General features: G+C 38.0%; 2 protein-coding genes across 2 annotated transcripts in view; both read right to left on the bottom strand.

Annotated features, from left to right (window-relative positions):
* LOC121514144 (N-acetylglucosamine-1-phosphodiester alpha-N-acetylglucosaminidase-like) overlaps positions 1-1,701 on the bottom strand; it is a 32,970-nt gene extending 31,269 nt beyond the window's left edge. The window contains exon 1 of the mRNA XM_041794239.1: positions 1,548-1,701. Coding sequence (XP_041650173.1) covers positions 1,548-1,633 — 86 coding nt within the window. The 5' untranslated portion in view covers positions 1,634-1,701. The remainder of the gene's footprint in view (positions 1-1,547) is intronic.
* A 5,252-nt stretch (positions 1,702-6,953) lies between these two features.
* LOC121514193 (N-acetylglucosamine-1-phosphodiester alpha-N-acetylglucosaminidase-like) lies at positions 6,954-18,223 on the bottom strand. The gene is made up of 10 exons (XM_041794295.1): positions 18,138-18,223; positions 15,987-16,189; positions 15,633-15,900; positions 15,422-15,561; positions 12,157-12,265; positions 10,813-10,941; positions 10,174-10,379; positions 9,240-9,287; positions 7,119-7,226; positions 6,954-7,036 (listed from the first exon to the last, which is right to left on the bottom strand). Exons 1-10 carry the CDS (start codon positions 18,221-18,223, stop codon positions 6,954-6,956), a joined length of 1,380 nt encoding a protein of 459 aa, XP_041650229.1.
* Between the last annotated feature and the right edge of the window lie 915 nt (positions 18,224-19,138).

Here is a 19,138-nt window from a genome sequence, read left to right as displayed (position 1 = left end):
TTGGGAAATATTTGAGAAAACTGTAATTTTGTCCTCATCTGTATCTGCTATCAGGGCTGTACCTGCATCCAGTCTGGACCACGGACTATGACTTCAGTGGGGTTAAGGTTTGTCCAGGCCAGTGATACTCAACCTGTGGCTCTTTTGTGATGACTTGTGGCGTTTTTTCTTTATTTGAAATATTTTTCCCCAAGGAAACCTTCAAAAGATCAACTTTTACTCATGAATTAGACACTGTCACATTAATCAGTTTGTTTCCTGCTCTTGTACCATTTGGTTTAAATTGTCAACCTTTATTTTCTGTTTTTATATTTCCATTGCCCTTATTTGCAATTTCCTTCCCTTTTTTGCCACTTTTAATCTATTTTTACAGTTTTTTAAACCCAAGTCTGCCACTTCTTTTGCCCCTTTTCACCATTTTTTTTCTTTTTTCCTGATATTTGGATTTTTTTCCACTTTTTGCCATGTTTTGCCCTTTTCTCAGCCATTTAAGCAGCCCTTTTTTCATTGAATGCAATGCTACTTTTTTCCATTTTTGCCACTTTTGTCCATTCTAGTCTCTTTTCACTCATCCTTTGCTGCATTTTTACAGTTTTTTGACCATTTTGCCACCGGTACATTGTTTTATAATGTTTTCACAGATTTTTGCCTTGTTTATCTTGCTTTTCAATTCAATTTTCCCCCATTTTGCCATTGTTTGCCCCTTCTTGCACATTTAAGCTGCCTTTTGCCATTGAATGCCATTTTTTCCCCCATTTTTTTCCATTTTAGTTACTAATGTTTGCCCCGTTTGACTGTTTTTTGACCTTTTTTGCCACCTGTAACTTATTTTTCAATCAATTTTTGTCGCATGTTGTCACTTTAATTTAATTTATTGCCACTTCAAACCATGCAAAGGTTTTTTTTTCCAAACAATTTGGCTCTTTTGTTGAGCAACACTGGTTTAGGCTCATTAGGAGGTTAAATGGCGCCACCATGTGGCCTAAAATTCAAACTGCAGCCAGATTTCTGGAGAGGAAATGTCAGTTAACGAGAATGAAACCAAAACGTGGAAAGGATTCATCTTACGGCTGAAAGTTACTCTAAAGGTTTGCTGTTTGTGGTTAGAAGTTATGACATTACAGAGAGGATTTTATGTGCAGCTTCACACTAATAAAACAAAACTTATAATCACATCAGCTGTGGCTGATAGGCACTATGTTAAAACAATGTCTTTAAATATTGACCCAGATAAAGACATTAAAGGCTTTAGGAAGGTCAGGAGGTCAAACTATGGACTCTGCACTCTGAAGGGGGTTTAAATAAAGAGTAATGTTAATCAACAGCTGGCACATAAGTTCGGTGTTTGACGGTTTATGCAGAGAAAACATTTGGCCATTACCTGTTAACTAAATTTCACCGTAAGTACCCTCATTCAGAGAATTTGACTTTTATAAAAGAGGAAGTAAAAGAAGTTTGCTCAGACTTCTGTCCTTCTTCAGGCTAGGTTACCAGCTAACATGCTAACATTAGCAGTTAGCTCAAAGCGGAGTAACCGTTAATCTTACCGGGAGTTTTCGGTGTTCATCAGCCGCACGCGGAACCACAGCAGCAGCAGACACACTACCGGACATTTCACCGACACTGCTGCCATATGAGGAGGAGAACTAGCCCGTCAAACTCCCCTCTCCTCCCGGTGCTCCCTACATCGTCATCAAGCTGGAGCAGCTTCAGGGTAAACAAAACATCCGAGTCACTTCCGGTTACGTTACAAAATAAAAGCCGTAACAATCCATGGTCTTAAACACAACAGAAAATTTACGGTTTTAAAAAGGAAAAAATGTCCATACAGAAAAAGGAAAACACTATTGTCAAACAAAACTACTTCGGAGTAGTTAATTTTTTTCATTACACAACTATATTAAACTATATAAGTTGTCAGTTTAAATAATCGTTTAGTGTGGCTCTTTAGTGATGATTTGTGACTCTTTTATGTCTTAATCTGAAATATTATTCCCCCAGAAAACCTTAAAAAGGAAAAATTTTGCCTCAGAAATAATCCATTGCAAGTAACATTAATCAGTTTGTTTTCCACACTTACACGGTTGGCTTTAATTGTCAACCTCTATTTTTGTCTGCATATTTTCATTTCATTTCATTTTTTGCAAATTTAATTCAATTTTTACTGCTTTTAGCCCATTTTTGACACGGTTAGTCCAGCTGTTTGCAATTTTTTGCCCCTTTTTTTTTACATCTTTTTTGCCACTTCTTGCCCTTTAAGCTACCTTTTGCAATTAAATGCCACTAATTTTCCATTTTGACACTCTTTGATGCTTTTTGCCACCTGTAACTCTTTTTTTTGCCACTTTCCACCCATTTTTTTTGCCACTTTCTAACCTTTTTGCCACTTTTCTCCTAGTGTTAGCTGCTTCAAGGCCATTTTTGCCACTTCGTTATGTCACTTTTCTCCTTTTCTTAACACTTTCATCCAGCTTTTGCAATTTTTTTTGCCCCTTTTTTGCCACTTCTTGCCCATTCAAGCTACCTTTTGCAATTAAATGCCACTTATTTACCATTTTGCCACTCTTTGATGCTTTTTGCCCATTTTCCCACCTTTATTCTGATTTTTGCCCATTTTAGTCACTTTTAACTAATTTTTCTCCATGTTTTTGCCACTTCTGGACCATTTTTACCATGTGTAACTCATTTTTTTGCCACTTTTCAACCATTTTTGCCACTTCATTTTGTCACTTTTCTCCCCCTTTTTGGCACTTTTATCCTGCTTTTTGCAATTTTTTGCCCCTTTTCTGTCACTCCTCGTCCATTTAAGCTGCCTTTTGTAGTTAAATGCCACTTTTTGCCCATTTTTCCCCACCTTTTTTGTCTGATTTTGCCCATTTTGGTCACTTTTCACTCATTTTTTGCAACATTTTTGCCACTTTTAACTCATTATTTGGTCACTTCCCACTCATTTTTGCCACTTTTCTCCCAGTGTTTGCCACCTTTTGACCATTCTTGTCACATTTTACTTATTTTAATTGCCACTTTTCACCACTTAGATTGAGGCCCTTGCAAATGTGTTTTTCAACAATTTGGCTCTTTGGTTGAGCAGGGTTGAGTAACACTGATTTATAGTATGTTTAATGTGTAAATGTTCATTATACTAAGGTAAAATCAATTCACTTTACATTCAGGAAAAAAACAGAGAAAGGTTTGAAATCACTGTTATAATTCTGATCAAGATGCAGAAATAAATACAGGTAAATTTCAAATAAGAGTCCATCTGAATTTTAAATCCTGTTTTTTTTTAACAGCGTGCAATGAAGGCATTTTCAAATTAGGCCATCTGCATTTAGTGGTGAAATAATTTGAGGATCAAAAATGAGGAGGAAAAGCATCAACACACAAAAAAATGAACCTTAAATGCAATTGTATGATTAAAACAAGAGAAATGTTGTACAAAGTAAATAAAGATGCCAAAATTTCAACATTTTATTTTAGATTCCACAGGTTTTGAAACATTGTATTTTAATAATCAAATTGCATTGAAACGTTCTAAGGGTTTAAATAAAAAATACACATCTTCTCACAGTTTGTATTTTGAGCTTAAAGCTCCTGGTGCTGTCTAGATTGTATAAAAACATTGTCAGTTTAGAAAGTGTGCAGCAGTTTGCCAGCAATATGAAAAATACAAAAAAAATGACTAAACACTGGGAGTATATGACCCCTTTTGAATAAAATGAAGCCAATTAAACTGGACCACATGACAACAAGTAAATAATTTTGAGAAAAATATTGGTGAAAAAAACATGAAAAGGAATGCAGGATATTCATATGTTGTCTGTATCTGTTACGCAGATTTTTCCAAACTAAATTTAGCTGCTAAGGATACATAATCACGTTTTAATTTGTAAAGAATGCCATGTCTCTCCTGTACTCAAATGTACCTGTCCCTCTTGTTATACCTGTTAGTTTTAGAAAAAGAAATAAAACACAAACATTAGGCTGTACCATAAATAATAGCTGCATTCTCTTTTAAATTTAGGCATTAAATAATCACAGAATGAAAGCCTTTTCTTTTGTTATGCTTAAAAAATGTCCAAACTCTGAGCCTTTTTCTCTCCTGTCCTCTATCTTAATCCCCTTTTCAAATTCTCATTGTGTTTGTTTATCTGTTCAATAAATGTGTATAAATGCAGGAATAATAGTGGAATCTAATAACGGATGAAAAAAGCCAGCTACTGAATATTCCAAACAACATCCCGAGCGTATTTACTCGATCTGTCAATATACTGGCTGTAAATGTCTGCTATAACTTTCCTATCCGCCAGTATGGATACATGCTGATAAAAACTGTAGATCCGTAGAACATTTAAATGCCCATTTTATTGTTGCCTTACTTTTCAGGGGTCAAACACAGAAACTAATTTATATTTATAGAAAATTTATAGAATTTGAGCCACAATTTTTGTTCCTTTGAAGAAACAGTAAAACTGCTACATAATTATTTTTTTAAATTGAATATTTAAGGAAACAGATGGCTGCTTTAATGAATTATTTTTGCTCAAAAGAAATGAAACAAATAGTATTTCTTACTTAATTTAAGTTCTTTTATTTTGATAGAAGCATTTCCTGTACTGATGATGCATTTCTGCAGTAACTTGACATAGTCTGGTCTTATGACTGTCACTGTTTGAACTGGTGTGTCTGCAGGGCAAACGGTCACACTTCACCTGCCAGAAAACTTAGATCTGCCTGTAGCTTACATACAGGAGTATAAAGAATGAGGAAACAGATAAGGAGTAATTGCAAAATAATCATTTACATAATTCAAGTTAAAAAAGTAGAGTGTATTTTTCAATACGCAGGGGTTTTCAAAGTGTGGGAGAGTGAGCCTCCCCTAAGAAGAAATAAACAACATTTCAAACATTTATGTGTAACCTTTAAACATTTTTAACATTAATACATTTTGGATATTTTGGTTTGCAAATGTCCTATACATCTGCCTTTCCCTCTTATTCAGTTATAATGCCATTAAATACCCCTTTTTCATATTTTGTTGGCCATTTTACAACTTCTTTTTGCCACTTTTCCCCATTTTTTCCACTTTTATCCCTTTTTCACCTTTTTTGCTCATTCAGCTACCTTTCATCATTAGATATCCCTTTCTTTCCCCAATTTTTTTGCAAATTTTTGTGACGTCTTTTTGCCACTTTTTCCCAATTTTTGCGACTTTTAAGCCATTTTTTTGCCCCCTTTTTTCCATTTTTTGCAGCTTTTTGTCCATTTAAGCTACCTTTCACCATTAAATACCACTTGTTTCCCTTTTTTTTTCAAAATTTTTGCCTCTTCTTTTTGCCATTTTTTTCCCATTTTGCCCTTTGTCACATTTTTTTTGCCACTTTTTGCCCATTTAAACTACCTTTTGCCATTATACACCACTTGTTTCCTCTTTTGTTGCCTATTTTTGCCACTCTTGACTGCTTTTTGCCCATTTTAGTCACTTTCTACTCGTTTTTTTTGTCACTTCTCACCCATTTCTGTTACTTTCTGACCATTTTGCCCCATTTTCACCCATATTTTGCCGCTTTTTGACCATTTTGCCACCGTTAACCTATTTCTATTGCTACTTCAAGCTGTTTTTGCCACTTTTCACCTTTTAGGTTGTGGCTTTTGCAAAGGTATTTTTCAACAATTTTACTCTTTGGTTGAGGGTTGAACACTGCTCTATAGCATAGTCCCTATAGTAACTATAAGTCTATCCATTTTCTCCATGCACAGCAGAGGTTAGCAAAGCAAATCACCTTTTTCAGGTTTATGGTTCTGCGCCTCCCCTGAAGCTCTGTGGCGCCCCCCAGGGGAGGCTCGCCTCACACTTTGAAAACCACTGTTCTAAAGAGCTTTAATGCTGTTATTGAAGACAGGACATGGAGCTTGGAGCATGGACAGAGCTTGAAACAGGAGAGAGATGGTGGGGACTGACATGTGTTCTTATCTTCATCTTTGGTATTTTACAACCCAGAAAGGCAAAAATAATCTTGCTTTTCATTCTTTTGAGCAAAATGTTCCTAAAACATACACATGCTTATTAAAAATGTGACGTATTGTGAATATAAACATTATAGTGAATTCAGGAGATACAGCTGAATTATCCTCTTACTCCAGGGGCTCCACTGTAGATAAAGGATAATCATGGGTGAAACTTCAGGTGCTGTAACTGAAGAATAAAAGATACATTTGTCATAGTGGTTAACTATGAACGGTGGTGGCTTTGCAAGGAATTCACCCTTCAGTTCACGATTCACCTTCAGCAAACATAGCTCCAGTTGTTTTATACCAAATCTCCAGCTTAACTCTACAGGTCGTATTTTTGGTGATCTCATCATAGCGTTTTGTTTTGTTGGTTTCTGATGATATTTAGCTTTTCTGCAGTCATGTCTGTGAGGAAGATGTCTCTTCTCCTTTTCACTTCCTGTATTTTTCTAATCAAATAGCCCGTATTTCACCCACTTATAAACTCTGCAAAGCTGAAGCCGTCACTGTCTTTCTGCTGATGTTGAACAGTGGAACATGTCTGTAGGAATAACAGAAAAGGAACCATCTGCGCCTCGCCCGCAGACAGCAAACAAGCAGTCGGATCAGCAGAAAAAGGGCCAGAGTGATGATCATTATCAGCCATGTCAGTCTGTGAAGAGAAGAAGGATGGAAAGATTTTACAGACCCAAACTGGATGAGGCTTTCTGCTTCAGTTTCCATCCTATTGTGATTCATTCATATTAGTACCATTTATATGCACATCTTGTGCTAAATGGTCATGATAAATTTAGGTGATTTGTGATTTTTCCCTGGTATGTGCTACTCTATCTTCTGTTGATTGTTGTTGCTGATGTTCTTAATTATTTCTGTATGGCAGCTAAAATGTTTTTTGGTATGTTTAACAGCAGCTCAGCCTCTGTACATATATATTTACAGACTTACTCTGCTGTATAAAGCCTGTCTTTGTGTGCCTCCTCCTGCTGTTTCCATAAATGCAACAACTTTTTAGACAAATGCCAGTCTGTGGAGAAAAGAAGAATGACACATAAACAAAAACAATCTATTTGGCCTTTAGGTGCAGCTATCAGCATCTTTTGTGTCACCTGTGTCGATGTTGGAGGAACTGTTTCTTGTCAGCAGGTTGCACAGACACTGATCGTCACATTGACACCTTTCAGAACAGGACGGGCCGTAGAAACCGGGAGGACATGCTGAAAGAGAAAGAGTTTTTATAAAGGGATAATGCTGAAGTTTAAATCTTTATTTTTTATACTCAGCAGTTACACAAGGTTTTTGAATTTGCTCCAGTAGACTGCTTCAGCAAGCAGATGGAAAACAGACTGCTTTGGCTGTCACCCAATTCCAGCTCTATTACCAACAATCAAACTCTGTCCACTAAAACTTGTTTTTGTTGCAGCTGTTAAAGATGTCCTTCCTGGTTTCCCAAAGCTCTTGGATTGCCCACGGAGTGAATCAGGAAGCCAACTTCTAACAGCTGTTTAACAGCACATTTGCCTCAAAATGTGAAATTTATCAACAAAACAAAAAAGTGTAGTATTCAAAGACACAGTATGTAGATTTTCTGCATGGATATGTCTACAGTATGTTCATTTAAAAAGTAACCATTACTATGCTATACATTTTTAATTGAGGTTTTACAGTATCTCAAATATTTACCCAAGTTTTTTCAAGATAGAGAAATTCTTAATTTCTATAACCATGTCATGGAGGATGCCATAAGTTGAGCCCCTCATACTCAGCATTTCCAGCAAGTTAAGACCAGCACTGCACAGCATTGCCCACCTCCACCATGTACTTCTCATTAACACTGCTTGTTTTTTAATTGAGGACTCTGTTCAATAAAAACGGCTCCTCATATGGTGAATTTACTGAATTTTGTGCCTTTATTGATAGAGGAGGACAGTGGACAGAATCAGATACAGGGATGAGAGAGTTGGAGAGAGACATGCGGTAAACGGCCACAGGCCGGACTCGAACCCGGGCTACACATGGGGACAAGGCCAATAAAGGGGGATAAAGGGGAAAGCTTTCTTGGGCCCAGCCAAACAGGGGATTCATAATGCCTTAATTCAGTGAGGAGGACAGAGGGCAAAGTCAGAAACAGAGATAACAGAGTGGGGCAGAAGCATGCGGAAAAGAAGCCGCAGGCCAGACTTGAACCTGGACTGTCAATGGGCTGCAGACTAACTACTTGGCCAACTGCACCTCAGAATTTCTATTTTATTTGCAATGCTTGCAATGTGGATGGGCACATTCAACTAAGCCATTCGGAAAATAAAATCAGACTTCATCGCTAATCCATGATGTGCACAAATGCCAGGATAAGAGAGAATTGCTTTAAAGGAAAACCAATGAAATAATTGCAGAATAAAGGCAAAAACTGGTCAAAAAAGGGTTAAAAGAGGCAAAAATTGGTACCATTAAGTGGTAAAAAGTGATGAAAGAGGCATAAATTGGCTTAACATGTTGAAAAATTGGCTAAAAGAAGCAAAAATGGATGGAAATAAGTGGTGAAACTTGATTAAAGAGAGGCAAGAATTGTAAAAAACATCAAAAATAGGTTAAAAGAGGCAAAAAAGCTGCAAATATTGGTTAAGAAAGGTAAAAACTTTAAAATGGATGCTAAAAATGTTGAAAAGTTTTTCATAAATGAAAACAAAGCATTGGTTTTCTGTTGGTAAATATAGTAATCATGAGGTGACATTTTTATTGAACTGAGTCCTCAATTCAGAACAAAAAGTACACAGCAGAGCTGAGCAGTGCTGACCTGTACTTGTCATATATCGTTACTGTCGAGCCTAAGAGGCCCCTGGTAGCAGAATTTTACAAACTGTGTGTTTAATAACTGCAATTTAGTAAATTCACTTTTTAAAAGATTTTTTTATACAAAAAAGTCCCCATAAAAACAAGAAGTAAGCAAGGGAGGTGGGCGGTGCTGTGTCCCTAATTGTCATCTGCTGTTATTGTTTTGACTGAGAGCCCCCTGGTGGTGGAATCTGCATACTGTGCATCATTTGAAAATCGTCTACACGACAATGTTGAATTTTCTTCTGCACCCTGGATTGGCTGTTAAGGCCACCAAGGTCAGGACTGTTAGAGCTATTTGATGTAGCAAATCCAGTCAACATTTAGTGTTACTAGTTTTTGAAAATACTACTTTCAGAAGTAACGCTACCCAGCACTGGCAATGACAGACAGATCACCTTCACTGCAGTTCTTTCCTGTCCATCCTGCATCACAGACACACCCACCTATAACACAAGAGAGACAGAATAACAGCATTTATAAACATGTAAACCAGGTTTATACAGTGTGTCATGCTTAGATCATGCTTATATCATAGTGGCATGTTTGTCACTGAGTTTTCTTAAATGGAGTGCTGTAGTAATGAGTCCTAAAACCAGAAAATGTGTTAGCATTTTAGCACTACTGGTTCCACTTCTCTCCTGTACTCCTGGTAGTATTAAGTCTCGCTGTTTACAGCTGTCTCTGGAGCCAAACTTCTCTTTGCTGTGACAAAAGCCACAAAATGAGAACCAGGAACAGAGAAAGTTGGGTGGCAAAACGTAGGCGCTCTGTGAGAGGATTCTCACAACCTTTGTGAATAAAAGACGTTAAGTGTTGATAAAAAGGGTTGGTTGTGTGACAGAATGATGGAAGTTTTACTACTCCAAATGACTGTAAATGAAAATTAATTCAAGAGCAAGTTTCAGGGGGAATGTTCAACAATATGGAATGAAAGGTTCAAATTAGAGAGGAAGAAATTCAGATTTGGCTTTAAATATTTCAAGAGACATTAATAATTTCTCCAAGTACTGAGACTTTAAAGGTATGTCTTACAATTTAAAGTGTAACAAGAATTTCCCACTTACTGCTATCTCCAAAGCTGTATTTATATCCTTAAAGGCCCTTAAAGTCAACTGTCAATGCAGTTTACTGCTAACTTATAATTATACCTACAGCTTCACACTCAGCTTCAAACCTTCAGTTTGTGCACTTTATTTTGCTTTAAAAAATCCAAAAAAAAATCAGAGTCTGAGTCACGAAGTGATAAGAACCAGAATCATTAGGTTGAGTAGGATTTGGAACAAGAATTGATGAAATGAAACCAGGACCAACCTACCCTCTTCAACTTACCGTCTGTACACACACCGTGGGGTTCACAGTCGGCCTGCTGACACACTAAAGAGTCACAGGCGTCTCCTTTCCAGCCCTCCTGACATCGACAGCATCCGTTAACACACTCTCCATGTCCGCTGCAGTTTTCTGGCTGACATCGCCGCTGGTGAATGCACAAGACGGTTGAGACAGGGCGGGCACAGCGCCATCTGTTGTCTGATTTACTAGGAAAAAGAAGAGGAGGACAAAACCTGTGGTTTGGTTTTTATCAACTAGAGATGCTCTTTAGGAAAGGACCGCAAGTAAAATAGATATATTGACTTTTGTTGATTTGTTTTGGTTGATCCATATTTAGACAAACTAAAGTTATTACTGTTTCTGATTATAAAATAGACTCCCTCTCTAATAGGTAGGTCTGTCACTGCAGAGATCCCTCCTGTAAAGCTGACACACATTTCAAATGACAATTTGTGCCTGTAAGGACAAAGACAAGATCAGTGACTCTTACTGGGAGCATTTCCCCACAAACTTCTGGCTGAGCAACTAAGGAGCAGTTACATTTTGTACCCATTAACCATTTAGACACCAGCATATGAAAAATAGGGCCAAGGGTTTATTAAAGAGATGATTCATCTGTACAGTCCTGCTTTAACTCACCATTTGTCTGGTGGATAGCTGGCCAATGTGCCGTTGATAACAAAGCTGGAAGACCCGCCTCCGTCCAGATTGATGGCATTGATCACGCCGTTTTTCTTCAGGAACTCGGCCACTTCCCAGAGATTCATGCTGCTCATGAATGAACAAATATACAGTACGTCTGTTAGTGTGACAGGGTCAGTGTTGAGTGTCATTCATGTATGTTACTGCTTTTTAAAAGTTTTTTAGGGTGTTTTTTCTATGGGTTTGAGGCTTTGAATATTTTTACTTTGATTACATTCTTAATCATTTCAGTCTCTGAGCTTAGGCATTGTTTAGCTCAGTTGGTAGAGCAGGTGCCCATACAAAAAGGCTGCAGTTCTCCTTTTACTTCTCACAGGTTTGAATCCTGGTCCTAGCACTGTGCTTGTCTTTTCAACTCTCTCCCCATGTTTCCTTCTCTCTTTAGCTGTCCTAACTAAAGGCAAAAAGCCAAAAAAGTCCTCTTAAAAAGATGAATGCAAAAGAATGCTGTGAATGCCATTGCATAAAACATTTTTCCTACTGCCTCTGATGAAGCAATTAAAAACAAGCAACAAGGGCACAGGTGGTAAGGGCCTACAGAGGAGACAGGAGAAGGTGTAAAACCTCAGAGTCTGCATGAGCTGCAGGGTGATTCTCCAGCAGGACAGACCAGCAAACGAGCCTGAAGCATAGCAGCCAGTGTCCATCTGATGAATACTCCAGCCTGGGTCGGTAGCAGTTGTTACTGGAAAACCATGAGTACAATAGGTAGCAACTACAGGAAGAAGAACAGCCTGCCAGTGATGAAGCAGCAGATGACATTGTGGACGAAAAGTGGTCAGTGGTTAAAGGCAGCAACTATCTCTGGTGTGGGGAGCTGAACTGAATTGTTTTAGAGACATTTTAGGAATTTTTGTCATTTATACAACTGTCTTTTATCTGGGATATTCTCTGTAACAAATTCTTTTAAATAGCACCCTCACTGTGGTTTTGTAAGAACCTGTGCAGCCTTATTCTTTATAGTCCTAGCACTCCTGTAACCCTAGGTGGAGCTGTTGGCTTCCTAATTCAAAACATCCTTCAGTTGTATTTTTAATTTTAGCTTTTAGCTATTGGAATTACTTAGGCAGGCCACACTGGTCTGCAGGCTTTGCAAACAGATGATCTCAATGACACAGAGCGCTGGCAAAAGCAGCAGACAGATGAACACAAAAACATTTCACATGTTGCTCTGATTAGAAAAACAGCACTGCTAGGCTGCTGCTGGACTGCGGCCATTTCAGAATCACCATGAGACTCATAACATCCCACAGTGAAAATAAACAAGAATATAAATGTTACCCTCTTTCATTGGTCTGTCCATCCACATGAAACAGGATCAGGTTGCCCTGGATGTCGTGACCCACCACCGTCCTCCCAGACAGCACGTCCACAAAATCTCGGAACAACTCTGTTAATATGTGAAAGACAGCAGTGATTATTATCAAGGTAATTGTACCATTAAAATCTCTGATAACTGCATCCCTATGTGTGAGGTGTTTTTAATGTGACTATAAAATCAGTAGAGGTGCATTTCTTCTTCATGTCTTAACAATTTACTTCATCCTAAGTATCAGTGAGACAAAAATTTCAGAATAAAATGCCATCATGATCGCAAAAGCAGCTGCCACCATCGCACACCTGACATTAATGAAAATTTGACACCATTCACTTTATGTTGCAAGCTGCCACTCTTGCCTAAAATATGCTTGGATACATATAGTTCATTTGCATCACTTTTTAAAATGTGGACTGTATCAGTCTTTTTAATTCATTTCAGTTCATTCACATATTAAAGTGCCCCAAATCTTTCTGAATGACCAGAAAAAAGTGGCTTTTTGCTGTTCAAACTGTAATTTTAAAGATCACATCTGAGTTTAAAAAATAGAAAAAGAAATAGGGGTTGTTTAGAACAGGGATTCTCAAACTTTTTAGCTTGGACCCCCCCAAAAAAGGTGCCTGGGGATCCCCATTGTACCTGAAGGTGGCAGAAGCAGAGTTAAACACAGCCATCCACATTCAAGAATTAGGATTTTACAGATTTTTTTTCTCGTTATTACTTCAATTTCAGGATAATCTCACCAATAACCATGTTTTTATTTTACATTTTTAAAAAATGTATGTACATATTTTCATATAAATGTGTAACATATAAAATTTGAAATAATTTGAATATATATTTTGTTTTTTCTAAAGCAAGGCACCCCCCTCTCATAATCTAACACCCAAGGGGGTCCCAACTCCCACGTTGAGAACCACCGGTTAAGACAAAACATTATCAGTGATTAACAATCTTTCGGGCATCTGGATACCAAGTGACTATACTTTCGTGCATGTGCATGCTGTGTGCAGTGAAGCTGCTGCTGCTAAGAATGAATGGGGGTGAATAAATCACTAAGAGGCTATCAGTGCCTCTTTGACAGCTTTTCTCACTCTTATTGTCATACAAATACTTTCATACAACATGGTGCCTGTACTATTCTCCAAATAAACCTTGTGGTTAGATTGGCTGGGGACCACTTATTACAAGACAACAAGTTATGAAGGGGTTTCTAATGTGTCATGTGCAAATATGCCAGTTCTAAGAGCTGGTTCCTATAAACAATAGCAGATAGCTACAGTATAAAAGATTATTTCCTTTCTGGCATTTGTGTTGTTTTGAAGACATCAAAAGGGTGAAATGGCACCAAATGAAGAGCTGTTTAGGAGTCAAATGACAGGCTTCTATTCCTGAGCTGGGACAAATAATCCATATCTCTATAAAAGTCATAATTCTCCTCACTTCGAGCAAGGCTAAACGGACATCAATAAAGCCAGGATTTTTGTTCATAAGCAGAGACAGCAGCTCATGTCAATTAAAAGGGCGCTCTTGCTTGATGTATGTAAAGTACGACTGTATCTTCACAACAAATCCTATCCAGACGAAGGCATCCCAGACCACTTCTGTATGCAGTCTGAGCTATCATATATCAACACCATTTTCAGTATGCCTAGAGGTGCATCCACACAAAGCACTATGTATTATCACAGGGTTCTTGCAGGTTTCAGTATGTTAAATTCAAGACCTTTTAAAGACCTTTTGAGACCATCATCAATGAAATTTTAGACCAACACGACACATTACCAGAAACGTTCAAATCATCCCAGAAATTCAAAACCTTTTATTTTTATTCATTTAGTTATTGAAGATTAAACAAAAAAAAAATAAAACATTAAATTAATTCAGCATAAAACAGATAATAATTGAAACAGTTACCTTCTTAACCCAAGTAACCTTCCCAACACAACACTAATATATGTCTATACAGGGTGGGCCATAAGTTTCCATACATAGGAAAATGTATAAAGTATATTTTTTTATGTGGAGTGGCCTCCCAGATCCCCAGATCTCTCCCCCCTTAATTTCTATCTCTGGGGGCACTTGAAGGCCATGGTTTTGGTCATGATTTTGATGTTTCACTGGATCCAAAAGTAGCTCGAAGGTCGTTAGCTGAAGTGGTTGTGACACTGCGCTGGAGTCCGGAGGGACCGGGCACTGACGAAGACGGCGGGGGTGGTGAACAAAACCGGGTGATGGTTTGAGCCCGCTGAGGGCTTTTTATGGCAAGCTGGTGTTTCTCCGCCTTGGAGTGAGACTCGAGCGCTTTCACACCCAAGGTCCCTAACTGAATGGTCCTCCTGCAAAGTTTACAGCGAGCTTCGTGTCAATTGCTGGGGACCGCTTCCAACCAACATAAAAATTCGCTGATACAGCAAGCAGCGGACGTAAATCTGAACGCGTGGGAGTTGTAAACATGTCGCAAAAGGTCGCAAACTGGCCTGCAGTCATCATGGGATTTGTAGTTTAATCAACACCCACCAACACCGGTGGCTATCTGAGCCCCTCAGAAAGACAGAGAACACAGAATCAACTTCTGATCACGGTGTTTTACTCAGTGTATTTTATACGGCCAACACTTCTCGGGAATGAACAAAAGTAAAAAATTAAGACTTCACTCAATTAAATTTAAGACCTTGGATGAAAATCTGGGCATTTTTAAGACTTTTTAAGGCCTTAAATTTGAAGTTCTGAACTCTAGACATTTTTAGACTTTTTAAGACCCCGCAGGAACCCTGTATCACCTGGTATCTAACTGAACTAACTGGATATGAATCCATGTTAATGCATTGTAGAAATAGGGTCATAGTGGCACCTTTTAGCATTTTTTCTTTCTGAATCGGTCATAATGGTGCATTCAAAGAAAACAGTTGTATACTGTTCAGTACACAGACCTTGCTGACTGCTGGTTTGATCAAAAAGACCCCTTCATTTAAGGCCTATGTAGTCATATGTTGAAAACAGATGGCAACTCCACAGCTGCATTGAAGCTGCATGCTGTTGACTTCGGTGAACACAGTAGAAATGATCATACATACAAAGGCTAAAACTTTTTTCTCTTTGGGAGACTCAAAAAGCAACCTTAGTCTTCAGAACCAGTGCGACTCACAATTTAGCTTTGAAGGTACTGAATATTAAAACTGTAATGTCTGTGTGAAGACATTTCTGTGACATTTCCTGCAGCTTTACCCTGGTCAACCAACTTGTTGCACTCTGCCTCCAGGCTCTGGTTGATGTAAACCTCTCCATTCCTCAGCAGCCACACCACACCGCTGACCAGCTGCACAAACGGGTTTGCCTGATCCAGGACATCACCCTGGGACAGATACCTGCAGGGACAGTCTGGTTTATTTTTCTTACATTTCTCACTTTTTTCTGCAAATTTTAGTCAGTCTCTTACCCAAACACAAGGCTGCCATCCTTCCTGATACCAAACTGGGCGTTCTGCACTCCCTGGCTGTCCCGCACCAGCTTGCCATTGCTCACCACATTGCCCAGACAACCATCAGTAGTGGTATTGAAGAAACCAGCATTCAGAGCGTACATACACCCAGCAACCTCCGCCGTCTCCTGCACTGTCACCCTGTGGTTCCTCTTACAGCCGCCTGGCCCACCTGGCTCTACCACCGACACTGTCCTCAGTGGGCTGTGAACAAACATCATGTGACCTGGAGAGAGAGTTCCTTCAAAGTAAGATGACTAGATCCAGTAGTCCTAGCATGGAAAACTCTCAGGAACTAACCTGGTCACTGACCGTGTACCCAGCGGGACTGCCTGCCTGGGATGTATGATATAAAGACAGTTGATTCAGCCACAGGGAGGGCATCACGGCGGGCAGAGGGCCAGGTCTCGTATGTTCTGCTGTCATGGACTACATGCTGATTTTCTCGAACATGAGAGTCAGAGAGGCTGTGGCCTTCTTTAGACAAGTTCAAAAGATCATCTTCTGAAGAGAACCTGTCAAAGACATAAAAAAACAAACTTGTTGCCAACACATTTGTGTGAAAGTGATATGTAAAACAAAAAGGAAATCAGACAACTTGAATATGTCATCAGCAAAGATGAAACTGTTATATAAGTTAATGAATTAGGCAACAAAAATGACCTGCTGCCAGTCTCAGAATTGTGTATTGTTAAAAAATTAATCCAATCCAGTCCAGACGTTTTGTGAAATACATTTACAAACAATAAAAGTTGACCAAAATGCAACCCAAACCCACATGAAATGATAAAAACATCATAAAAATGCTAAAAACAATTCAAAAACAAACTACACAGGATATAAGATTTCTGCAGATATTTACAGATTCTTTTCAGCTGATATCCATATCCAAACATGTCTCAGACCTAAAACCTCAGTCCTTAAGACACACTTTAAAGCAGTGATACTCAACGTGTGGCTCTTGTGTGATGATTTGTGGCTCTTTTATGTCTTGGTTTGAAATATTATTCCTCCAGAAAACCTTAAAAAAGGGAAACTTTTTTGCCCTTTGTTACCATTTTTTGCCACCATTCATCCATTTAAGCTAAATTTTGTCATAAAATACCACTTTTTCCCTACTTTTTTGCCCATTTTTGACATTTTTTAAAACTTTTTACCCATTTTTTAACCACTTTTATCCCATTTTTCACCCTTTTTCATTTTTTTCTCCCCATTTTCACCCACTTAATTTACCTTTTGTCTTTAAACACCACTTTTTTCCTAGTTTTGCCCATTTTAACCACTTCTTTTCACCACATATATCCCATTTTTCACTCCTTTTCACTAATTTAATTTACCTTTTGCCATTAAATACAACTTGCTTCCTATTTTTTGCCCATTTTTGCCAATCTTGACTGCTTTTTGCCTATTTTAGTCACTTTCCACTCATGTTTTTGCCACTTATGCACCATGTTTTGCTCCCTGTAACTCAATTTTTTGTCACATCTTACCCATTTTTGCTACTTTCTGACCCCTTTTCCACATTTTCCTCCCATTTTTCTTTGCCCATTTTCACCCATTTTTGTTCCTTTTTGACCATTTTTGCCACGTTTAACTTATTGTTATCGCTACTTCAAGCTGTTTTTGCCACTTTTCATTGTGGCTCTTGCAAAGGTATTTTTTTTTGGCTCTTTGGTTGAGTAACACTGCTTCAAAGTCTTCAGAAACAATATTGTCTCACAGGATCCCATCGTCATTTTGTCCACAGATATATCGATGTTTTAAAAAAATCAGATATTACCCAGCCCTAGCTCATTCCTTCACCCTAAACCAGAACCCTACCCTCATAGCTGTACTGGAACCTATCCACCCACATTTCTTCCTTCTTAAACTTTCTGAGAGGACTGCATTTTATTCATGTACCTTTGTAATCAACCTGCTATTCATTCTGAATGTTTTGCCTGCCTTCATGATGCAAAACGTGTGAATAGGACAAGATGTGAAAGCAGTCAGGCCAAGCCTAAATTCCAAAGACAAAACCAGGTCCATGCGTCATTAATGCATTCAGCCAGTAATCCAATAATAAGCCAATAATCAATGACATTTAGCTTTTTCTAGCTTGCTATAAATAAATAAATGCATACCAGTATGAACACACATACAAAAATGTTTTTTTTTGTCTTAAAGTTTGGCCCCTAATTCCACTTCAAGAACTTTAGATTTTAGTTAAACAATCTTAATGTTAGTAGTTCTGTTCTTTATCCGTTATGGTTTTAAACGAACTGGACTAAACGGCTCAGCTAGCATAAATTCAGTGAAAATCTTAGCTAAATACGCGGAATTATTTGGGGATATTTAAAGAAAAATTGGCTCACATTATGATTTACTCCTAGAAGTAACAGTTCGATAAAGTGTTGTTACTACTGAATCACTTTTAAGCGACGTAAGACCTTTTTTTAAAAAAAAAAACTCTCAACATCTCACCTTGTCAGTTTGCTTTCCAACCGCCGAACCTGTACAGAGAGCAGCACGAGCCCCAAAAACTGGCGCCTCGCCCAGTACGTTGCCATGATTACAGGTTTACGGTAGTCGCTACCCGGCTGAGTTCTACTATGGTTCTACCACGATCCTTCTCGGTTCTACACGTTTCTTCACTGTTTCCTTGTGCCGATCAGAACACTGACTAGTCTCCTTAAATGCTACATGACAGTTAATTAGATGGTAGGAAATGTAAATAGTTTGTTTTACCGGATTATCGGCATTCTTCGGCAGGGAAGGACGCTTGTACATTCGAGTGTCAGTCTAATAGGCTCAACTGAAAAGGGTTTTAGAATAAAAACGGGCCCATATTTGGCCTTTTTACTCAAAAAGAAAACACATTAAAGCAAATATTTCATATAAATACTTTACTGTTTGAAATTAGCTATGGTTAAAACAATTGGAATTGATGTTACGATGTCGTTCAAATGAAGTTTAACCCTAAAAAGAGAGGCCTACTTTTAAGGTATGGAGGTGAATATAAAAGTGATGTCAAGTAATACAATATACTGCAGGGAGCAAATAACAGAATAGACTTATAAAAATAAATGCAATCGTCCTGGTGACTGTTTTAAAGACAGCAGGAAGATTATGAGTTTTTTTTAATCAAATACAAAAACATAGCGTTTATGTAGTCTACTAAAAAGGAATAGGGTCACTGATTAAAAATAAATAAATAAGTAAAATAAAGGTGCTCGAATTTCTATTCTGTTCTTGGGAAGAAAATCAGAAATCTGAGACTAAAGTAGATATTTGACTGATTAATAATTCTAAGTGTAAACTTATTTTAAAATACTGAGGAAGAAGTAGGAATCCGAGGAGAAAAAACGGTGTAATGTGAAAGAAAACCCAGAATCTGAAGAAATAAGCATTACTGACTCCAGGGTGAGAATTCTGAAATTAAATCCAGAATTCTGAGAAAACAAGTTAAATTCTGAGTGGAAAAA

Source organism: Cheilinus undulatus, linkage group 8 (assembly GCF_018320785.1).
Source record: "Cheilinus undulatus linkage group 8, ASM1832078v1, whole genome shotgun sequence".
NCBI lineage: Eukaryota > Metazoa > Chordata > Actinopteri > Labriformes > Labridae > Cheilinus > Cheilinus undulatus.
This window is presented reverse-complemented; position numbering and strand designations above follow the sequence as displayed.